This window comes from Chamaea fasciata, unplaced genomic scaffold (genome assembly GCF_029207755.1).
Source record: "Chamaea fasciata isolate MVZ Bird 193981 ecotype frontalis unplaced genomic scaffold, bChaFas1.0.hap1 SCAF_7, whole genome shotgun sequence".
Taxonomy (NCBI): domain Eukaryota; kingdom Metazoa; phylum Chordata; class Aves; order Passeriformes; family Sylviidae; genus Chamaea; species Chamaea fasciata.
The window spans coordinates 60,547,815-60,571,807 of NW_027094092.1; the positions used below are offsets into that span (position 1 = coordinate 60,547,815).

At 51.7% G+C, this 23,993-nt stretch overlaps 1 protein-coding gene and 1 pseudogene across 1 annotated transcript; both read right to left on the reverse strand.

Moving 5' to 3' along the window:
* Positions 1 to 933: 933 nt before the first annotated feature.
* Positions 934 to 23,684, reverse strand: GPR137C (G protein-coupled receptor 137C). The gene is made up of 7 exons (XM_066189133.1): positions 23,251 to 23,684; positions 16,042 to 16,085; positions 15,150 to 15,378; positions 11,904 to 12,053; positions 11,264 to 11,386; positions 11,055 to 11,170; positions 934 to 3,782 (listed from the first exon to the last, which is right to left on the reverse strand). The coding sequence occupies exons 1-7, from the start codon at positions 23,581 to 23,583 to the stop codon at positions 3,629 to 3,631; spliced, it is 1,149 nt and encodes a 382-aa protein (XP_066045230.1). The 5' UTR covers positions 23,584 to 23,684; the 3' UTR covers positions 934 to 3,628.
* Positions 3,789 to 11,047, reverse strand: LOC136292853 (splicing factor 3A subunit 3 pseudogene; annotated as a pseudogene).
* Positions 23,685 to 23,993: the final 309 nt, after the last annotated feature.

The following is a 23,993-nucleotide window of genomic DNA, read 5'->3' on the forward strand; positions in this document are numbered from 1 at the left end:
GCATTAAAAAAAACCAACTTCAAGGGATTGTAGGAGCTGCTGCTGTCCCAAGGTGAATTCCTCTTCTTTTTGTGGGGACAGGCAGTTCCTGGTGCTCCTTGCACCCACTGGAGGCTGGGAAGATGCACCAAAGGAGGATCATGCTGGAGGAACTCCTGGCCTTTTCCCGGCCTTCCTGCCCCTCCCAGCCCATGCAAGAGGGTTTGGCCTCTTTAGGGCTCGGCTCCCTGGAGGCAGGGCTAAAATGGGAAAGGATGTGCCGGGCACGGGGCTGCTGCTCCTTGGAGGGGAATTCTGCTGCTCCAAGGACAGGCAGAGCTGCTGGGAAAGGGCAGAGGGGCCTTCCTGGGCTGGGCACAACCCATGGATCCCCCACAGCCAAAAGGGTGAGATCTCCTGTTCTGCTCCCCCAGGGGGATGGAGCCAGCCCTCATTGCCCCATCCAACGTCCAAGACAGCCACAGGGACAAAGGACAGGCTTGGGTGTGGGCAGTGCTGCTGGAAAACAGATCCCCCAGGCCTGGAGCTGTGTGGAAACCCCTCTGCTTCCCACCCTAAAATGTGGGGAGAGCAGGAGGAGGAGGCAGCGTGTGCCCCAGCAGAGCTGCTGCTCTTTGGCTCACATCCCCGCGTGGATGTGGATAAAGCTGGGAAAGGAATAAAGGAAGCTCCAGGTCCCCTCTGTGCTGCTGGGGCTGGGAGAGCCAGTCGTGGGGAAGGACAAAGCACAGCCCCTGGCCAGATGTGTCTCTGGGCAGCCCTGGGAGCTGGTTTGAGCACACAGAACCATGGCAGAGCCTCCCTGAGCTGGGAGGGGTCCACAAGGGTCATGGAGTCCAGCTCCTGTCTCTGCACAGACACCCCAGTAATCCCACCCTGAGCATCCCTGGGAGTGTTGTCCAAACGCTCCTGGAGCTCTGGCGGCCTCGGGAATGTTCCCTGGGGAGCCTGGGCAGTGCCCAGCACCCTCTGGGGGAAGAACCTTTCTCTGAGATTCAACCTAAACCTCCCCTGGCTCAGCTCCAGCTGTTCCTTGGGGCTGCAACCAGAGAAACACCAGAGGATAAACGCCTTGTGCCACCCCCAACTCAGCCCAGAGCTCCCATCCCAGAGCTCCCAGCCCCGTGGCAGCAGAGCAATTGGATGTGCCAGGTCCTGGCAGGGCACAGGGGACCACAGGGCCACACCTGAAGCTAGCTGGGTCACCCTGGGAGCCATCCCAGCACAGAAAGTCCTTTTTTTTTTTTTTTTCTTTTTAATTTATTTCAACAGAGTAGTGCTTGGTTACAGTTTAGTGAAGAACAAATAGGTACATTCATTGGCCACAGCTCCCGGGGCAGCAGCTGCTGCCCGCCTGCAAAGCCAGAACACTGTTAAACCATTACCAAAAAAACAAAACAAAACAAAAACAAAAACCAAAAAAAAAAAAAAAAAAAAAAATCTCAAAAGAAAGTTTAATGAAAGGCAACTATGCATTAAAAAAGTCCTTGTAACTTCTCAGCTATAAATTACTTCAGTAAAACATGGGACCGGCCCCGGGAGGAGCGGTCACTTGGGAATCCACCGGACAAAGGAGTAAAACCCAAACGCTGGGCCAGGCGCTCAGGGGTCCATCAGCAACGAGGCTCACTGCCCTGACCTGCCATCCCAAATAATCCAGGAAGATCGTAGTGTGGGTGTGTGCTTCAGTGCAAGAGGAACAATGAGCCTGTAGCCCTTGGATTTTGTAGGTTTTTTAATTATTTTTTTTTTCTTTGCACTACACTCCTTTCCCTCGAAAGTAAAACTTAAAGTGCTCCTAGTGCTTTGGAATTTAAGCAAGAACAGGGGCCACGAGTATCACTTGCTGTCTTTGGAGACTTATGGGAGCAGAAGGAAGGGTGACAGTGCCTGGCCCATCACCAGCTTCGCCATAAGCCAAGCAGGGATTGAGATGGAGCAACCTGTTCCTGCCAGGAGACAGGGGTGGAGCTCTGGGTCAGGGATGTGCTGAGAGTTGCCATCTTTGCCTTCTCCAAAAAAAAGAGGCAGGACTTGCTGCTTTTTTTGGGCCAGCACGAGTGCAGGAGGTGAGCAGGGAGAGCACAGGCCACGCGCAGGGACAGGGCAGTGGGACAAGGGACACCGAGCTCAGCACAGCCCCAGGGGCGAGCAGGGCCGGGCTGGGGAGGAGAGGATGCCCCGGGGCTGGGGTTTCTCTCCCAGTTCTCACCACACTGAGGCTGCCCTGAGGTCCTTCCAGCTGCCAGACTGTTGTCCCAGCACAGCATTCCCTGTCCCCCAGGGTCACAGCAGGGCTGGAGCAGCAGCAGGCAGGTTAAAAGCAGTCCCAGGGTGGATTTGCCCCACGGTCAGAGCAGCCCTCTCCCTGCACCAGTGCCTTTATCCAAAGCTGCTCTGCTCATCCCCATGGCTGGCTCAGGGACAAGCCAGGAATAACACCAAGCCTCATCTCCAAAGAGCCCAGGCCAGGTCAAACTTGGCTATTTTGGTTAAGGAAAGACAGAGGGACCTGTCCCAGCCTGACCCAGCACTCCCAACCCTGTGCACTCCACAGCTCTGGGAGGCCCCAGGTCCACGGGGAGGGCAGAGCAAGGAGCCTAAGGATCAGATCCCCGTGGTTTCTGCCCCTTCCCTCTCCAACAGCAACGTTCCACAGGCAGCCACACACCCCCTGCACCTCAGTGGGGACCCAGCAGTTCACATTCACTTCAGGTTTAAACTCTTGGTTATCTGCTAAATGCAATTTAATACTGAGGGGGACGAGGGGAGCCCCACTGTGGGCCAGGAGGAGGGGGAGCAGGGCTGCTCCCAGCACCCAGGGGGTGCAGGCAGCCCTGGATTCACACACATTCCTGCACACACACTCCTGCTGAGCCGGCTCCAGCCTCTCCCTGCAGGGAAAAGCCAGCCCCATCCCTCTGCCACGGGCTGGCGGGGTGGTCACGAGGCCAGCAGGAACACCGACCTCACTCAGCTCTGAGCCACAGGCCCAGGTAGGACAGGGCAGCAGCCAGGTGGGACCAGCAGGCAGAGCCAAGACCTCCCCGAGCCCCGAGGTCTCACCCAGCCCTGCCAGGTGGGAATATGGCACAGTAAACTCGAGCATCCAGCGCCGGGGGCCCCGCCCAGACAGAGCTCCCCGCTCCCAGGGAGGCAGGATGCAGAGTCCTTCAGGGAACACGTCTTTGCAGGAAGACAGTGCCTCTCCCAGCTCTGGATGTGCAATTGAAAGAGTAACTAGAACAGTCTCAGGCCAAGCACAGCCCGAGCAAGATTCATTCCTTCCAAGTGTGCAGATAAAAGTGCAAATATGCATTTGATGTTTCTTTTCTAGTGAGGAAGCTCTGGTGCATTTAGCTGCCAACATCTTGAAGACCAGACCAAGGAAAAAAAAAAGCTTCCAGAGAGTTCAGCTTCACTTTGCTACATGGTACCTTAAAGTCACAGTTCTCTGACTTAACTGCCTGCAGCCCTGGGCTCAGTCCCGCACGCAGCTGCGGCAGGTAGTGGAATGTTTGTGTCATGAGTTAGATGCTTCGGGGCGGGGGGCAGAGGAGGAAAAAGAGGAAAAAACCAGGTTACAATCCTATACATGAGTGCCACTCTGGGAAGAGAGGGAGCCTCCTCAGTTCTGTGGGGCAGGGTGGGAGCTGTGGTGGTGGTGGTGGTTGGTCTCCGAGCCGCCAGCGGCGCAGAGCAAGGGCGCGCTGTCCGCGGTGCTCCCGCTGTCGGTGCCAGCCAGGGAGCCGTAGCAGCCCGTGCACTGAGGGGTGGACAAGCTGCAGGAGAGACAGAAAAAAACAGACTGAGAGGTGGCCAAGCTGCAGGAGAGGCAGAAAAAATACAGGCACGGACTTTTTAGAGATGAATAATTTGGCTCCTCCGGACTTCTGCTCCCAGCACTGGTCAGGGTGTTGAAGGTACAGTATCTCCAAGGAACTTGGGCTTTGATGAGACGGCTACAAGGAGAAGAGCATCAGGTCCCATAGCACTGGTCAAGAGGAGCCAGAACCTCTGAACTGCTCACCTGGGCACCAAGTGAGGTGCTGTAGACAGGTAGAAAAATTATAGAAGAAACACCTTATGAAGTCAGGCCTTGCTCTGCTAAAATTGCCAAAGTTGGCCTGGCATTTCTTCTAAGTGCAGCTCACAAGCAATTTGCAAGTTCCCATGTGAAGCTATTTTGAGAAGTTTGTTTAACACAACAATCGATTCTGAGGGTGAAAAACAAATGCACCTGGGTAAACAATAAGATTTATCCCATGAGAACCCACAAAGGAAAAATGTAAACATATCTAGAGAGAGAAAATTTGATAGACATATACAATAGCCCTTGCTGACCAATGACCTGAGTTTCACTGTATTGCTGACCAGTTAGGTTTAACACAGTGCCTTCTGATATTTCCTACAGATATGAGCTTTGTGAATAAAGAGTTGGCTTTCTGAGTGAAGAAAATGGAGTCTCAGCTGATTTATCCCAACTTATGGTGACCCCGAAGACGGGATCAACGTGAGACGAACAGTCTGTCACGCAAGGAAAAGGTGAAACGAGCCAAGCCAACCACAGGACCGGGCAGTGAGATGGGATTTAGAGACGGAATATACAAAGTCACGAAAGGAAGATTGCAGCTGGCTGTGAGTATGGCCGAGGCAGTAACGAACAGCAGCTTGCAGCGAAAGGAAACACAGCACACAGACGCAATCACTGGCAGCATGGCTGGCCACGGGATCAGCAGGAAAAGAAATTCAAGCAGCGAATATACAAAGTAGCAAATGGCTATGGCTACGGTCAGCATAAAGTGCATAGAAACCAACAAAGAGTCACAAAACACCAACGGGGTCCTGAACTGCAGGAGATACGCGGCCGAAAGAGAGTCACAGAAGGTGAGGCAGCCTAAGAGTTGCCGAGGAGGGAAGGGCTCAGTGCGTTGTGGGGACAACAGTCTCAAGTACAGCGGTGAGTGAACACTCAAGAACCCAAAAGTACGTCTGTTAAGGTGTGGGGAAACAAGTCACAGAATAGAACTGTGACGTGGAAATGGCACGTGGGAGCGGCGACCGTGCGGAAACGTACGTGACACGGAAAGAAAGCCAAACTGTGAGTTAAAAGAGGCAAAATATGTTGGGAAAAGGAGAAGGAAAGTATATACTGATACCCTTGTTACTGTGTTGTGTGGTCCAGGGGCTGGTCCCCCATTCAGCAAATATATTTTGAGCCTACACTCTTTTTCCAGGACAATGCCTGCGTGCGCGTGTTCCCACGTGCGGATGCTCAGGGGCGCACTGCCCTCATGTCGGTCATTTTCCATTCTATCCCGGGGCTGGACACAGCAGTAGGAGCAGCAAGAGTCAAACAGCGTGGAGAAACAAATTAAGAACCAGGACCCTGGAACCAGAACTTCGTTGCGTGCTCTTGCAAAATTACCTCTGGTGCGATTGAATTACTCCCACAGATGGCACGGACAGACAGCACAGGGCCGGCCGGCCTCTGCTCTCTGGGGAACCACCATGACTGTGGGCGGTGGCGTGGCGGCCGTCTGAGCAGGTCTCATCTTCCAGCTGAACTCGTGAAACTGCAGGACCAGCAGTGGCCAGGCAGTATTTTTGTAGCAAAGCTCCTCTGAATACCCAGTGGCTCCACCGGGGCTGGGTCCCTCAGTCGACAGCCCCCCGTGGAACTCGCAGACTCCAAAACAGAAGAGTGCCTTTCTAGCGTTTTCTACATTTGCCTTCTGGCATTTTTCACCTTAGGGTGTGCAGTTTTTTGGGTTTCATTTTTATCGCCTTTTCCCCTCCTCTTTTTCAACCACAAGTGTTTAAGGAGAGAGAACAGAGGTGCAGCGGCGCAGGACGGCGCCACAGAGTTTTCCCTGCCCATCACTTGGGACCAGCTGATCTATATTTAATTGCTGTTTATCTAAGAGACCTGTTGTAGATATGGGACAGCACAGTGGGCTTCCCCCAACTCTGGCACGCAGCTTGGCCGCTGCAACTCTGTTCCTTTTTTTTTTTTTAATTACAATGACTCTATTTTTCAAGGTATTTATTAATATAAAACAGTGCCACAAGTCTAAGGGGCTTACCAGACAGAAAGCAACTCTATAAAGTATTCTTGCAATCTGTATTCATGCACATACAATATCCAGACAATGAAGAAATCAGAGCTGCTGCCAGATCCACTCTGCAGATGTGTGATGCTTCACCTGGAGACAGCTACAGCAGCCCCTGGCGCTTCAGGTCTTCATAGGTTTTCTTATTCACCACATTCCCCCTGGAATCCTCATATTCCTCCTCTCTATCGGGCTGCCACCTCTCTGAAGCCTTCTGCTGTTTCAGCTTTGCCCACGAGACTGCATCCTCAATCTGTGTGACGTTGGCAAAGTGTGCTGTGAATGCCCAGGCACCGCATTCCATGGGCGTGTCTCCACTCTGCAAAGTGCCTCTGGAACGCCTCGGGCCCTCGGTAGGCGTAGTTACCGCAAATCTCACAGTTGTAGTTGATGTTCAGACCATGGAGTTTATACAACCAGTATGGGATGGGCTTCCCATCCCAAACAAGAGGCAGATTTTTAGGGTTGTAAATTATTTCATTTTCTTCATCTTCACTCTCGCTCTCACTGATCTTTTCTTCCTCCTCCTCCTCTCTCTCCTCCCCTGTCCGCACCTGCTTACGCTGCACGTTCTCGTGGGTGAGGCGTCTTTGTTCCCCAAGAACTTCCACATACTCATAAATCTAAGCTTCCATGAACGCAACATCTTTATTTCTTTCAGTGTCTCTTTTGCTTCCTTTTGTCTTTGGATTTTTAGCAAACAAGGAAGGATCAAGTGCTTCCAGGGATTTGCCTTTAGTGCTAAAAAGCCTCTGAGCACGCTCCTCCAGAGTCCCTCCACACTTGAGGCCCAGTGCCAGCAAAGCTGATTTTAGCCTGTCTAGACCCAGGGAGGCCAACTCCTCCCAGGAGAAGAAGGCCGAGAGGTCCAGGTGGGCACCAGCATGGGTGAGGACACTGCTGGTCTCTTTTGGCCAGCCCAGGAATGTGCCATTCTCCCACTTCTTCTCAAACTCCGTCTGAATTTTCCCAAAAAGTTCATTCTGGTCCAGTAATGGTTTCACTCGATCTGTGGAATCCTGCAGGTACTTAAGGAGCATTTCAAGATACCTCTTATATTCGGCATTTTTTCTCTCCTTGGGAATATTGAAGAGTTGGTCAAAAGTGGATAAGTAAGTGATGTAATCCAATTTCTCTGATGATTTCAGGTTAACGTGCTTGAGGTAACAATCATGCAAATCCAAGTATCACCCGTACCGTTCCTCAACTGTAAACTGCACCAGATTCTGAGCTTCTTCACTTGGGTTGTCTCTGGCATTCAGCAGCTCCTCAAACTCCACTGACACAGGAACACAGATCTCATTCGGGTGCTTCCGATGAAATTTCTTAATTTGCTTCAGTCTGCTGTAAAACTCTGCAAACTCACTTGGTCTGGAAACGGCACTGAGTTCTTCCTTACATAGGCCATCCTTGTCATTGTACAGGTCCTGCAGGTTGCTGCTCACTTCCATGTACCTGTCCAGCATGGCCCGGGTGCAGTGGTCCGAGTTGATCTGGTCGTGGAGCGTGGATTTCTTGGTGAGCATCTCCTTCACCATCACGTCCATGAGCCGCTTCTGCTCCTCGTGGTACTGCCTCTGCTGCTCCAGGAGCATCTCCATCCCACTCACAGCTCCCACCACCTGTGGCTCTCTTCTCCCGAGATTATTTGCAGCAATTAATTTTAAGTTCTTAACTAAGCCCTATAACCTTGAAGTTTGTCTGCAGCAGTTCTTGAAAATTTAGAAATATTTAGCTCGCAAAAAAATTTTTACTGCTGAAGCAAAGTCAGAAAACAACCTGACACCCTGTCGGGCAGGGTGCTGGTAGCAGTCCAAATAAACGGTGGCTGCAGTCTTCCTGCAGTGAAAAATGTGGTTCTGTTGAAGCAGAGATGACCCTGTAGAATGGTGCAGTTTTCCTCTGAAGGTCCAGTGGCGTAGAAGGATCTGCTTTTCCTCTGGGAATCCAGTGGAAAAAGGCTGCCTGAGGTGTTCCAAAGCTCAGATTATATCCCGGTAGGAATGCTTGGCTCCTCCCCCTGAGTGGAGCATCTCCCAATGGGATGGTGTAATTTTATCAGTCATGCAGTGATGAGCCTCAATGGCCCATTAACAGAAGATATCTCCTGGAGGGAGGATTGCTTGTGGAAAAGATAAAGAAGACTGCCCCACCTGGTTTTAACAGATGGTGACAGAATACATTTAAGAGATAAGATGACTCTGACTAAAACACCTGCGATGAAACACTGATTAAGACCTGTTTGTGGATAAAGAAGATACAGGGTGTTCACCCTTGAATTTGTCGAAGATTCTACTGCTCGTTACAATCGCTGTTTTATCTTCCACAGATAACACAGAAGAGTCAGCTATGATTCTACATTGTGGCTGTTATTGATTGTAAACTGTTTAAGTGTTTTCCTTAATTCCACTTTGCTGTCATAGGTACATTGCTGTTCAGAAAGGTGTTATCTCAACTCCTTAGGACAGTTACCACCGATGTACTGATTACATGATGTGAATTTACCCATTTTATAATAGGCCTTATTCATAAGATGTTATTACTGTATTTATAGCCAGTTTCTTATATGCTTTAATATCTTTGTGTAATTATCTAAAAGACACGTTTCAGGATCCTTCTTTTTTGTTCTCTAGCTACTTATGCATCTCTTATACCAGGTTAGCTTTCTGGCTAGTCCCTGCACTGGCTCTATAGTTTGACCCAACGCTGTCTCATAATTTTAAGTATTTTTCAGAGTTCCAAGAAAAGATACCTGAGCTTCATTGAAAGCCTCCTCTGAACTGTTAGTCTTGTGGTTTTTCCCAGTTCTTATTACAGATGCACTCCAGCAGTTTGCTGTGTTTGAAGCATCTCTATCCTGAAGGATACTTTGGAGGGATCCAACTACTAAATGGTTTGATCAGTCTTTAACCCCAAGGCCTTGACTCATAACTGCTGTTCTTAAGAGGCTTGTTTTAAAATATGTTTAGGGAATTCCCTCCCAGCTGGAGCTTGGGCAGTGGCCAGGCCTTGGCTCTACCTGGATAAAGAATTTCCCAATAAACCCAGATGTTTTCTGCATCAAAACTAGATTCAGGTCACTTGGACTTGGCAATTTGACCCTTTATATATGATAGCTGAACCTATTTTTAGGGTGAGCTTGGGAATTATTATCTGGAAATAATTATCCAAGCCCTCACTAGATTAAGGTTTGTCAGCTGTTGGCAGACTCTGGGATGATGGTACAGTATTTCAGAGATTCCTAATTACCTAATTTCACATGTATTATTAATGATGTGTTATTATCTGAAATATTCTTAATTGTTGTACCTGACTTATTCCTGATTGCTGTCAGTTCCTTGTTCACTACATGTATTGTTTTGCCTTGATGTTTCTTCATGCTCATAACCAAAGACATGCATCTCATTAAAAAAAAACCAACAAAACAAAACTAAAAGAAGGGGAATTTAGTGCCTTAAGAATTAGCTGTGTCTGCAAACTACAGAAGCAATTTGCCAACAAAAGCCGTATGTCATCATGGTATAGTGTTCCTACTGCCCTTCTTCAGTCATTCCCTGTTCCAGGATCCAGGAGTGGACATTCAGTGAAGTCAAAGATCAACAGTTCCAGCTAATGAACTTTCTCCTGAGTCTCAACTATTTGGACTTTAAAACAATGGCATTTTTTTTTTCCATTTCCCTAAGATAAATTAGATATTATTCTTTTGTTTTCTCATGCTGCAAAACTCTGTGTTCAATGGCATGATAAAATTTGGTAAGTTTTGTTGATTGTAATCCATCTCCTATGTATTTTATCCCATATCTAATAGATAACCAGTGATAACCTTAATGAGATAATACCCTCACAAGAGCGAGCTGTTTTAACATCAGAACATATGAGCCTTTTTTAAATTAATGAAAAGGGTGAGATGTCGTAGACAGGTAGAAGAATTATAAAAGAAAGGCCTTATGAAATCAGGCCTTGCTCTGCTAAAATTGCCAAAGCTGGCCTGGCATTTCTTTTAAGTGCTGCTCACAAGCAATTTGCAAGTTCCCATGTGAAGCTACTTTGAGTTCATTTAACACAACAATCGATTCTGAGGGTGAAAAACAAATGAACGCGTGTAAACAGTAAGATTTGTCCCATGAGAACCCACAAAGGAAAAATGTAAACATATCTAGAGAGAGAGAATTTGATAGACATATACAATAGCCCTTACTGACCAATGACCTGAGTTTCACTGTATTGCTGACCAATTGGGTTTAACACAGTGCCTTCTGATATTTCCTACAAATACGAGCTTTGTGGATAAAGAGTTGGCTTTCTGAATGAAGAAAGCGAAATCTTGGCTGATTTATTCCAACAGTGAGAGACTTGGGAGTGAAGTGGAAAGGAAGTAAAGTTTTCCAGGTCAGGTTGGACAGGGCTTGGAGCAGCCTGGGATAGTGGAAGGTGTCCCTGCCCATGGCAAGGAGGGGAACAAGATGGTCTTTAAGGTCCCTGCCAGCCCAAACCATTCCATGATTCCATGATGACAGGTGACAGGGCTGTCAGGATGCATCCAAAGAGTTTTGCTGGGGACACCTGACCATTCTCCCCCACACCAGCACTTCCTGCAGAGCTTTGTCCCAGCTCCCTTCCAGAACTTCACCAGCTCTCACTTCCCAGTGGAGAAACCCCTCTGGAGATCATTTCAGAGCCCTCTGAAATGGATCCCAGCCCTCCTGGACGAGGTCTCCTGTCTGCAATCACCACCTCTGAGCACCATCCACCTCTCTGAGCTGGTCACTTCTGCCCATTAAAAACTTGTGAGCTGCACAAGGGAACAAAAGCTGTCAGAGGCTCCCTGCCCCATCTACCTTGCCCAAGCTGCCTCTTCCATCAGGTTTTCCTAGGAGCAGAAGCCAGGAGCTCTGTTGCTTCCCCAGAGGGCAGCAGAGCAGCAGCACAACCCTTCCTTACCCTCCTTCCCTGGCCCCGAGCCGTGACAAGTCATCGTCGCTGTCGTAGCGCCTGGGATTGTCGAAGAAATAGGCCCTGGAGCTGTAGCTGTGGCTGTTGACCATCCCTGCTGGAGTCTGCCAAGGAGAAGAGAGTTAGGCCAGAAGCAAAACATTCCCAAAAGTCATCCCAGGCAACCTCCCAGCACAGGGGGACTTGCTCAGGCCTACCAGGTTCTGGCTCAGTCTCTGAGCACGGAAGAACAGCACCACGAAAGTGGTTGGCACCAGCTCCCAGAGGAACAGGACCACTCCAAACACCACGTACTCCTCGCTGCTCACCTCCACGTGCACCTGTGGGCACAAGGCAGAGGGGTCTGTGTCATCCCAGCCACCCACAGAGCTCCCAAAAGCTGGAGCTGGGAGTGCAGAGAAACCCTTCCAAAGGCAGGAGTCCCTAAAGCAGCACAGTGACCTTCACCTGGCTGCCGCTGCTGCTGGTTTGGGTGAGCTGGTTCTGCTCAGAGTGTGCTACCAGGGCACTGGGAGCTGGCTGCCCACACCACTGACTCTCCCTCGCACACAGCCATGCCCGATTAAGCATTGCTGTTCTGCTCTAGTTGAGTTGTCGCTCCTCTCCCTCAAAAGAAGAGTTGGCAGGCTGAAAGGGAAGAGCTTAACAGGGAATCCTTCCTGAAGAGAGGAGGACTCAGGTTTGCTGGGTGGAGAGAGCAAGCAGAGCAGAGGGGCAGCTCATGTGGGGGTTCAGCTGCCCAGACATCCCCCAGAGCCCCCTGTTCACCCTCACAGGATGGGGAGCTTCACTCCTCATTTCACTTCACTGGCTCTGGGTTGGGGGTCACACACTCACCTTGTCCGAAAGGTTGTCCCAGCCATAGTTAAAAGGACCAGGAACATTGTCTGGAGATATGGCCACAGCTACCAGGTTATAGCAAGCCCTCGAGGAATACAGGAGGGCTACTACAGATCCCACCAGAATAGCCTGGCAGACAGATGTTCCCTAGGACAGGAAGAAATAAAAAGAGTTTTAATAGAGAGCTGTGATGTTCTTCCCCGTTCCCTTAAATGCATGAGCAGCTGTGCAGGCAAGAATGACCCAGAACATTTGTATGTTGTTGCTAAAATATTCAGAGCTGGGTAAGAGCTTTCTCATGTGATGAGTTCATTGCAGGAGCCACACAGCCAGAGCTGCCTGGGAGCAGGGAAGGATCTGAGGCACTGGAGTGTCCCTGCCAGGATTTTGTCAGTCAGCTCCAAACTGTGGGTCCTTGGAGATGCTGTTCCACCCCCTGCCTTCCTCTGGGAACCTCCACAAGGCCAACAACCAAACCAGCAGGAAAATCAATTCTGCAGAGGTGTTAACCCAGCCCTTTCACTTGCAGCCTCTCAGCACCCCAACATTGCACACAGTGTTTGTCTAGGAAACAAGTTCAAATATTTGGGGTGGGCAGAAAGACCCAGAGCTTGAACCCCAGTTCCTGAAGGGAGCCCAGAGGAAACATGGAGCGAGACCTTTTACAATGGCCTGGAGGGACAGGACAAGGGAATGGCTTCAAACAGACAGAGGGCAGGGTTAGATGGGATAGTGGGAGTAAATTCTTGGCCTGGAGGGAGGTGAGGCCCTGGCACAGGGTGCCCAGAGAAGTTGTGGCTGCCTTTGGATCCCTGAAGTGTCCAAGGCCAGGCTGGATGGGGCTTGGAGCAACCTGATTTAGTTAAAGGTAGCCCATGGCAGGGGGTTGGAACTGAGTGGAATTTAAGATCCCTTCCAACTCAAACCATTCAGGAATGCTGAGACAAACCAGGATGGTTCTGTTAAATCCATCCATGAATTCCTTTAATGGCTGCAGGGAGGCAGCAAGTCACAGTGAGGGGACAAATACCACTCAGCACCTGAGCTGTGTTTAAGCAGAGAATCTGCTAGGGACGCTCATCCCACTGGCCAGCTCCACATCCTAGCTCTATTCTCCTAGATTTGGAGCTCAGGACAGTGTCTTGAGATGTTCAGCAGGAGAGAGGTGCCAACAAACAAGTGACAGCCCTAAAGTCCAGTGTCTTGGGTTGCCATGAGACATGTAACCAGCAGTGTGTATTCTATTACAAGCTGTTGAAAGCAGCTGGGGAGGCGTATTCTTTATCTCTTCTATGACCCATTCCACATAACTCCAGGAGGGGAGGGGGCAGGTACCTTCTGTTAATGGGCAGCTGTTAAACCAGGTGGGGCCATGTTTTTTATCTCTTCCAGGACCCATCCTGCCTCCAGGGGATTATCTTCTGTTAATGGGCCACCGAGGCTCACTGCAGGGCTGATACAATCCCATCATCCCATGGGGAGAGGCTCCACCCAGGGGGAGGAGCCCAGCATTCCCGCCTGGATCAAAGCTGGCGTTCAGAACACCAGCACAGCCTGTGTGCACTGGATTCCCAGAGAAAGACTGGACCCATCTCAGCACCACTGGACCTTCAGAGGAAACCTGCACCCTTCCACAGGATCATTGCTCCAACAGAACCACATCTGTCACTGCAGGAGGACTTAATTAGACTGCTACTAATACCCTGACCAACAGGGTGACAAGTCATATTCTGACTCTGTCAGTGTTTTCTTTTTTTTTTTTTTTTGCACTATTACACTCTTATTTTTAATATTTCTAATAAAGAATTGTTATTCCTATTCCCATATCTTTGCCTGAAAGCCCTTTAATTTCAAAATTATAATAATTTGGATGGAGAGGATTTACATTCTCCATTCCAAAAGAAGCTCTGGCTTTCCCTGGCAGACACCTGTCTTTCCAAACCAAAGCACCCAGCACACATGCTGCTGTCAATGGAAGCTGAGCCTGTGGTGCTCAGGCCAGCACAATGAGGCACAAAGGCTGCTGAAGCAAATCTCCAATCCACAAGGACCACAGGACAGGAGCTGGCTGCAGTCCAGCCTCCTTCCCACAGATCCAACATCCCCACCTTCATTGTGGAGGCAGCTGCCTTCAGCCCTGCTGCGTGGCTTTGAGCTCAGGGGCAGGACAACCTTCTGCAGCATCTGTGTAACATTTCTGCTCACCCCCAGCCTGTTTCTGCAGCGATTTCCCACACACAACATCAGGGGATGCCCCCAAGGCAGGGGAGGGAGGCAGAGACCTTGAGCAGACAGCCAGGGTGAGTATCCAAGTGGAGAGCAGAGGCTTCCCTGGAGCACGTTGTACACGGCCCAGGGCCAGCCTCGGGCATGTGAGGAGAGGAAGTTCCTGCACTGGGGGAACTGGGTGAGTTAATGAGTGTCCAGAGCCAGTCAGAGCTGGATACCAGGCCCAGGTCAGCAGGGATGTGTGCAGCTTCTCTGCTCCTGCCTCACTGCAGATCTGGATGCAACCTGCAGCCTCTGGACAGCTGTCACAGGAGCCAGGCAGGACACCAGACCCAGCCCACACATCCACCGATGCCCTCTGCTGCTTAAGGAGCCAGACATTTCCCACAGAAAACCTCAGCTTCAACTGCCTGTGCTCAGGTGCCCCGGTTTTTTCTCTAGAGGTTTCCAAGCACTCAAGTTGACACTGATTGCAGCCTCCTGCCACACTCCTGGTGGCTTTTCCACTTTCCTATCTGTTGGAAAAGAGCCGTGTGTGTTCAGACCCTCACCTGTCCTGCTTTGGGATAGGACCTACTGCAACTTCTCTTCCCATTCCAAAATGCTCATCTCATCCCACCCAAGCAGAGTCCAGCTAAAGCTGGATTTCTGGGGGATCCCCTCTGCAGGGAATCATGACACACCTGCTACAGGTAAAATACACAGCAAAAACTGCATCTGCTGCTCTTAGAGAACCCGCTCTTCAAGGCAGACCTGGGATTTTCTATGCCTGAAAAGCAGCAGCAGCTCATAAATCTGTTATGCCAAAGCTGCAGACAAAGTATTCCTCTAAAACATGCAGGGAACATCTCTCCCACAGCAGGAGCATGCACTCAGCGAAAGGGAGGAATCCAAGAGCTGTCACCTCCCCACTGGAAGGAGAATTTGAGCAAGAGCAACTCAGGTGCCACCTGAGTGAGCACATCCAGATCCAGCTGAGCAGCACCAGTGGGAATTCCCAAGGCTTTTACCCACCTTGGACTCGAGGTAGACGTTGGCTGAAGACATCTTTCCCAATTTGCACATGCAGCAGGCCAGGGAGATGGCACAGAGGATGAAGAGGCTGTCGTTGACCAGAGCCCGGGCCAGGACTGTCCACCTCAGCTGCTTCTCCGGGACCTCGCCGTGGATCAGCATTGCACAGGTTAAATTCACAACTAGGAACAGGAGGCTGGTGAGGATGGAGCCCAGGTACAACAGGACCCTGGAGAGATGGTGAGGGGGAAAAATGCCCAGGTTCATTCTGCACCTCCCTCCTGTCTCAGCAGACTCTCCCAAGTGCTCTGCTTGCAGGGAAGCTCAGGCATTCCAGCAAAATTTCAGGGGTTGTATTGGCAGCCCAAGGCTGCAGAGGATTTGTTGGAGCTGCTCTCATAACACATGAGCAGCGTAAGCAGTCATGAGTTACAAGACTCATCTTCTGACAGTCAGGTTCTTATCTTGCAGATTTTAAGTGTTGCTCCAGCTCTGCATTAACTCCAGTCAATAAGCCATGAGTCATCACAACCACTGCAACTCCTTTATTAAGAGCCACAGGAGCTTGTATTTTCCACCCTGGGTTTCCCTGGGAAGCACCTGGGCTGCACAAACCTGGGGCTCACCCGTGGCTCAAGCCTTGTTCTGCAGATCTTTCCTGGGCTGGGAGAGCTCAGAGTGACCCCAAGAGTCCACCCAGGGGAACTGGGATGCTTGAGCTCCCCTGGCACCCCTGAAGCTCCCAGTCCTGCTCCAAGGTCCAACCCTGCTCCTTTTTCAGAGCACAGGTATGGAATTAGACTCTGACCAGCTTTTGGGGCCTGACCCTCCCATTCCCAGCCAGTTCCCCTGGGACCAGCTTTGAAGGGAAGGTCAGGACAGCAGCACTTACTTGTACTTGTTGAATTCAGCTGCACATTTCACTTTGAATATGACCTGGAGGAAAGATTTGCACAGGGTTACTTTACACGCCCTACAGTTTCCTTTCAACTTTGTCAGGAGATAAACAGGGAAATCAGAATCCAGCTGGACACCTCCAAGGACTCTGGATTATTTATTAGCACCAAGTCTTGCTCTGGACCCAAAAGAATGGTACTTTTTCCTTGGACAAGCCCAGCCCAAATACAGGTTCCCAACAACCATAAACATATTTAACACCCCAAACGTGACAAGCACTCTAACACCACACTTTAAAGACTTCAAGAAAAGAAGGGAGTTTAGCACTTGAAAGTAATTGAAGTCCTTCGAAAACACACCTCCTTTTCCCAATGTTTTGGGCTGTTTTAGGACCTCAGCCATGCTGGATTTCCGTATCAGAGAAGTAGGGACAGTTTAGGAAGGTGCAGATACTCCCAAGTCACAGCTCAGACTTGAATTCCTGTTGCAAAGGCACAGGGAACCAAGTGCTCACACTGGTCAGGAACTGGGTTGTGTCCAGCTCCAGGTTCAGACCCCACCAGGAAAGATCCCAGAGCTGGGGTCACATTCAGCCACAAAGCTCATGTCCTGATTAGAGACTTTGAAGGAACTTGGGAAGAGGCACAGACACATCCAGAGTGATCCCAACTGTTACTTGTGGGATCACTGCACAGGTGTGGAGGTTCAGTTTCTCTTCTCCCACAAGGAGCCTTCCCTGTCAGCAGTGAAGGATCACTCAACTCCTCCCAGGCATCCTTAGGCAGCTTTTATCCTGGTGGGATTCCTTGGCTTCTGCTTCCAAGTCAGCACTGAGGTAGAAATGGCACAAGAGCTTCAGGAATCAGGCTGCTGCCAACGGGATTCCCAGAGACATTTCAGGATCTGAGGGTTGTCTGAGCCACTGCAGTGGTTCCAAGCATTTCAAAGGACATTGGACAGCTTCAGTGATTCCCTTCCAAGAGCCTCTGCCTGGCTCCTCTTCCTGAGGCTGAGGAAGGATGAGCTCAACTTAGTGACGAATGAGACCTTCTTCGGCAGAGGGAGGTATCCAGCCTCAGGAATGTTCTCTGTCCCGTTGTCCTGGCCCACAGAAGTACAGGAGTGTGGCACAATCCACTCTGAGCCCCAAAACTCATCTCAGTTAAAGGAAACTGGGCCTTGGAAGGGCCGCGTGGCGACTCCAAAACAGAAATATCCCTGAATCCTCCTTTGTTTGCCTGTGGGTGACATTCAGGCACTTTGGGAGTGTCATGGAATCACTGAGGCCGGAAAAGCCCTCCAAGGTCATCAAGCCCAAGCATGAATCCAGCCCCACCACATTCACCACTAAACCATGCCCTAAAAAGTGCCACATCCACGAGTTTTTGGAACACTTCCAGGGATGGGGACTCCACCACTGCCCTGAACAGCCTGTTCCAACACCTCACCACCCTTTCAGTGAAGAATTTTTTCCTAGCATCCACTTAAGATCTAAATATTCCCTGGCACAACTTGAGGCTGTTTCCTCTCGTCCTGTCAAAACAGGCATCGGTGACACCCAGCTGGGAAACTCCTGGTTCAGCACCCATTCCAGCAGCATGGAAATCCACTGAGGAATCTGCACTCCTGCTGTGACTCCGTCTGTAACCTCAGCCTCTGAACAGCTCTGCAGAGTCCTTGGCTTGTATTCCAGCTGGGAATGTCGTGTTCTCAGCTGAGAACAGCCCCTCAGCTGAGCAGGGAAGTGCCCCTGACTCACAGGAAGGCGCTGTTTTGGGCAGGACGCTCTTCCCAAACCCTCCCTCCCCTGCAGCCCCGGGGATTAAGGCACACAAAGCTGAGTCAGGGTTAAGAGTGCAACAGCAATTTGAGCCTCATGCTTGGCCCGCTGCCATGGAAAGCAGAGGGAGACCACAGCTCCAGCCTTACGCTTTTATTAGCCCCTGGACAGTTTTTCCTACAACTTTAGGAAGGGAGCAAACACCACTGCTTTGGTGGGTTTGGTTATTAAGGCTGATAAGTTATCTGAAGGTTGCTTTTCCTTCCCAGGGACTGGGTCAGGAGGTGCCACCAGCAGCGTGTACAGGGTGTCTCTGGGTTCTTATCCTTGAGACTGAGCTCTGAGCCTCTACTGCTCTCAGAGCCCAAGGACAGCTCAGGCTGAGGGTTCTGCTGTGAAAAATCCAGCACAGAGAGCTCAGGAGCAATCCTGCTCTTCAGGAAAACAGGAAAAATCAGACCCCTGTGCTTCAGCAGGTGCATTAGGCCAAGCCGTGAGCAGCAATCCTTGCAAACTGAATGGTTCCTTCAAATCTGAGCTGAGCCCATCTCCAGAAATCAAGCACGAAAACAGGGAACAGAGGTCTCAGCAGCACAGAGCACCAGGACTGGGGGATCATTTTACTCCTGAACCAAGTCTTTTGCAGCAGTTTGGAATACTCAGGTGCCTTTCCAGAGCCATGGATCCTTTGAGCAGTCCACATCAGCCAGAAGGTGAGGCTGAAATGAGCTACAGATCCCCAAAACCCTCCATGATGCTGGAGGCTTTTGGGTTTGTGATGAGTGGATTTATCCCATGAAAGTGATTTCCTTGCTCAGATCACAGCCCAGAGAGTCCCTAAGGGTGTGTTCAAGAGACACACTCACCCTTAGAAGATGCACTGGAGGTGTCAGAGCTGCTAAGGGAAGGTAAGTGACACATCCCAGATCCCACAGATGAATCCAAGGACCACTCCCAGTACCTGCACAAGGCAGGATCTTAACCCTAACACTGAGCCACTTAGGCTGGACCAAAACCAAGCTGCTTTTCAGCAGATCTGAAAGATCCAGGAACTTGTTGTTGTCCACTGGAATCCAATTCTTTTTTTGCTTCATAAAACAACGTGAATCCGGGCTCTGCAGGTATAACACACAACCATGCCCTGCCCCAACACAGCTCAGCTGTGCATCCCCAGACAGATCCCTCCCCTCACCACACGAGATAATGGGAGCACAGCACAGACTATTTTGGGATCACACCTCGTACCAAGTGTGCAAACCCCCATTTCAATCCACAGAGGAAAAGCTGGAACTATCCACAAGGATCTCTCACCACTCTCATATTAATATCGAGATCATTCCATGTCACCATCAACACCGGCTGCAATTTTGCATGTTCCCTCCTTTCCTAGAATAGATGGTCCCCAGCAGGGCCACCTGTTCAGCTGGGGAACATGGGAATCATCAGTTCTGGGATGGAGCAGTTTGGAGTTTCAGTGATCCCTCACCAGCTGTCCCTCCGAGGCACAGGGCACTGCCAGGTGTCTGCTGCACAGGGAAGGTGAAAGAGGGAAATGAAGGATGGAGATTTTCCCAGTTTCCCATCTGGGAAGGCAGGAAGATCCAGGACAGTCAAGACAAACATCTCTCAGGCTGGATGCTCTCTGCATGCCTGTCTCCAGTGCAATTAGAGCAGGAAGGGATGAAAGGGGCTGAGGTCATCTCCTCAGACGGAGCACTTAGAGAAATCCAGGCAGGTGAAGGGGCTCTGGCCACACCACCAGGCCAGCATTCCTTACTCATGCCTGTGCCAGCTGCTGATTCCCAGGACAACCAGGGGTGCCAAGGGCTCAGGGAGGTCTTTAAGATCAAGCTTGTTGTGGCTGCATTTCACAGATCCATTTGGGCCGGAGAAGACCTCCAAGGCCATCAGGTCCAAGCTCTGCCCGATTCCCACCTTGTCCCCAGCCCAGAGCATTGAGTGCCACCTCCAGGGATGGGGACTCCACACCTCCCTGGCAGCTCCTTCCAATGCCTGACAACCTTTTCTGTGGAGCTATTTTCCCCAATATCCCATTTAAACCTCCTCTGGCACAGCGTGAGGCCGTTTCCTCTCGCCCCTTGTTCCCCAGGAGCAGAGCTCAAGCCCCCCGGCTGTCCCCTCCTGTCAGGGAGTTGTGCAGAGCCACAAGGTCCCCCCTGAGCCTCCTTTTCTCCAGGTTAAATATCCTGAGCTCCCTCCATGTATTTCCATTTCCATGCACCATGCTCCTGACGAAGACCTGGGGACAAACACAAGTTGCAGACCCTTGGGGAAGGTGGCATTTTTCAAGCAGCTGGCAGCACAGGAGCTATTCCAAAGGCAAGGCAAAGGAGCATCCTAGGTTGGATATCAGAACTATTGAAGCAAGATTGGGAGTGGATCTGAGGAATTCTGACCTGATGGACTGTGAACCCCAGACTCCCAGGAAAGGACTCCTTCTGGTACACACTGAAGGAAGAAAGGCTCCCAAGCTAAAGGGATATTCCAGGTGGAAAAAGCATCCCACAAGGGAGCCTACAAGAGAGCTGGAGAGGACAAGAGTGTGGAATGAAAGGACACAGGGAATGGCTTCCCACTGCCAGAGGACAGGGATGGATGGGATAACAGAAAGGAATTCCTGGCTGTGAGGGTGGGGAGGCCCTGGCACAGGGTGCCCAGAGAAGCTGCGGCTGCCCCTGGATCCCTGGAAGTGTCCAAGGCCAGGCTGGAGCAAGCTGGGAAAGTGGAAGGTGTCCCTGCCCATGGCACAGGGTGGAAAATTATGAGCTTTAAGGTCCCTTCCAACCGAAAAGAAACACACATCCCACACTCATTCTGTCAGGTCTCTGCATCCCCTCAGGAATCTCAGGGGCTAAGATGGGATAGGAAAGGAAAGGAGGAACACCAGGCGATTTAGCAAATTTGAATTTCAGCCCCAAAACAGCCTGGAGTGTTAAGTAATACCAGTTCTCCACGGGTATCTGTTTCCTGGAGCTTCTTCCCCACCACCTTTCCATCCTCAGCCTCTACGCAGCCTGAGGAGCTCCGTAAATCAAGCAAGATCAGCTCAAATATCAGCACAGGCCATTTTCTTCCCCAGATGCCATTTCTCCAGCATCTCCACAAAGGAGGCTCTGTGTCCAGGGACAATAAGCCTCAGCACAGCAGCAGCCCGTGCTTTTATCCGAGGACAGCTCGGATCAGGATGCCACCCACCCCTAGGGCAGCAGGAGCTCAGTGTCCTTCCACAGGCTGCTGCCAAGTGGGCCCTTAAAAACTGGGAATGGATGGGCATTTTCTGCTGGAGTCGCACCAGTAAACACACCTCTAGATCATAGGAGCCAGAAAAGCTCCAAAAGATTTCCATTTTTTTCTCCAAACCTCTGGAGCGCCACCACTGAGATCTCCCAAAAAACCCCAGGGAGTGATGGACACCCCTCCTGGTTGTTCCAGGGAAGTGTCAGGCCCTCCCTTGGAGCTGAGCAAGCAGACCCATTTTCATAAGTCACTTTATCCTTCCCCACTCCAGATTCGGAGCTCTTATTTCCTCAGACAGGATTTCCCTTGGCTCTAGGTCTTCAAGGAGAAAGAAGTGGGATATATGCAGAGTTCACTGAACAACAGATATAGTGGGAGGAGGAGAAGCCTGGGAATCTGTTTGGATTTACTTTAAGAGGACCTTTAAACAAGCCTGCAGAGAGGCAAATCTGCTGTCAAATCCAGTGACCTAGAGGAAAACAGAAATCCAGCCACTCTGTGGAGCAGAGCACAGAATCCCTGCCTTTCAAGGGACACAAACCCCTCCTGGCCGGAGCAACTGGGAGGTCAGGCTCCCTCGAGCAGGCAAGATGGATTTGTGCACTCTATGCACCATTTGTTATTCCCCTGCCACTCCATTAACAACACCTCCAACAGCTTTTGCAACAGGCAACTCACCCCCAAAGCTTCCAGGTGTTTACTTGGGGGGGGGGAAGAGAGGGAAGGAAAAGGATCAGAACAGCAGAACAACCCCAGAGCTCCAAGTATCATGTGAACGTCAGTGTCCTGGGGAAAATGAAATCATAACTCCCGTGGGTGACACACTGGAGCAACGTTGGAGTGATTTTGCTGTGTGCTAGCGATTCCTTTGTGAGGCTGGGGAACAGCTGAGAGCTGCAGAGCAAAAGAATCCCAACAACAACAACAAAGCTGGAAGGAAAAAGTGGTGACTTGTTTCATAAATAGGCAGCGAACCGGGAGGCAGGCGAGCAGAGGGCTGCTCACGAGAAACTGGAGCAGAAACAAAATATTCAGGAGGAGGATGGGGAGGGGAGAGCCAGGGCTTTAGGAGATGAAGGCAAGTGGAAGGACTAAGGGAAGGAGGCTTAAAATCATGACACGAGTGATGGGGAAACCCAGAAAAAGCAGGGACACAGCTCGGTGACAATAACAAGCGGCTCGGCACTGTCCCAGCAGCGATGCCGGTGCTGGGAAGGGGCCCCCCTCGGCTGCCCCGGGCTGTTGTGTGAGGGATCTCGGGGGTTTTTTTGTCTGACAAGCTGCGGAACAACAAGCCGGGTTTGCAGCGGAGCGATGGAGGGAAGGAGGGAGCGCAGCAACAATAGCAGAAGAGGCTCTGGCTGGTGACGTAATGGTTGGCATCACTCCAGGCCAGAGCAGCCCCTGCTGCTGCCACTTTCTGGTCCCCTTTGCAGAAGGGAAATCAATTAAAAAAAAAAAAAAAAAGATGCAAAACAGTTCCTCAAGTGATGCCCCCCAACACGAACACGCCGCCGTGGGTCTGGGTTGCAAAGAGGAAAACCCCCACCTGGGAGCAGGGCATCTCCCTGCATCCCCCCCCAGATCCCAAATTCAGGGCATGTGCCTGTCCACCCCCACTCCCCATGCGGGGTCTGCAGTCAGGGCAGAGCCCCGCACCCCAAACCCCTGATGCTGGGATTTTGGGCACACTTTTAGCTCACACCATCCCCCCCAAATCCCACCCCGCCCCCCCAAGCTTGGATTCAGGGCACAATCACCGTGCTTCTCCCCAAGCCTGGATTCAGGGCACAATCGCCGTGCTTCTCCCCCGAGCTCGGATTCAGGGCACAAGCCCTGCATCCCCCCCCAAGGCTGTCCCAAAGTCTGTACCGAGGGCTGGATCCAGGGCACAATCCCCGTGCCTCCTTCCAAGCCGGGATTCGGGGCACAGCCCTGCATCCCCCCAGGCTGTCCCAAAGCCTCCGCCGAGGGCAGAGCCCCAGGACCGGCTCCCACCCTCACCTGGACGCTCACATCCCCATCCCACCCCAAAGCCTCGGCTCCAGGGCGCTCCAAGTTTGGAGAGGTGGCTCAAGAGAAGCTCCCAGCCCCGGTGTCCCGCAGGGTAGAGGTTCGGGGAAAGGGAATTTTTGGAGGGGTTTTTGCCCGAAAGGCAAAACTTACCTCAGCGAAATAGAGGTTGAGGAGGCAGAGGCTGGAGAAGAGGAGGCAGCCGGGCAGGCAGTACAGGAGCCAGTGGGCGAAGGGCTGCTGGAGGCGGAGGGCCTGCAGGGAATTCTGCAGGTAGAAGGAGAACAGGGTGGTCCTGAGGGCTGCCCAGAGCAGGCAGAGGAAGAGGCAGAGCGTGTGGTAACTCAGCCGCCGCTCGCGGTAGTAGAGCAGCAGCCAGAGCTGCAGGTAGGCGAAGAGGAAGAGCGCGGCGTAGAGCGCCGTGTGGAGCACGGTGAGCCCCAGCTCCACGGCGTAGGGCACGGCCGCCCCCTCAGCGAGGGCCATGGGGCAGCGGGAGGCACCGACCCCCTCCCTGCCTTCCCTCAGCCCCGGCTGGACACCCCCATGCAACAAAGGGGAGCCCCCCCGCTCTTCCCCTTTTTCTTCTCCTTCTCCTTCTCCTCCTCCTCCCTCCCGCCCGCCCGGCTGCACCGCCCGCCCGCCCGCCGCCAAACAACTCCGTGCCGGGGACAGCCGGCTGAGCCCGCTGATTTGAGGGGCGGCGGCGCGCGCTCCCCATTGGCCGCCCTCCGGCCACGCCCCCCGCCGCGCCCACCCGCCGCGCCCACTGGCCGGCGCCGCCTGTCAATCACCGGCGCGACGCCCCCGCCGCGCCGCCGCTTTGCTTCTTGGGTTGGCGGCGCCGCCCGCCTGCCATCCCCCCTTCCCTCCTTCCCTGAGAGGCGGTGAGGGGT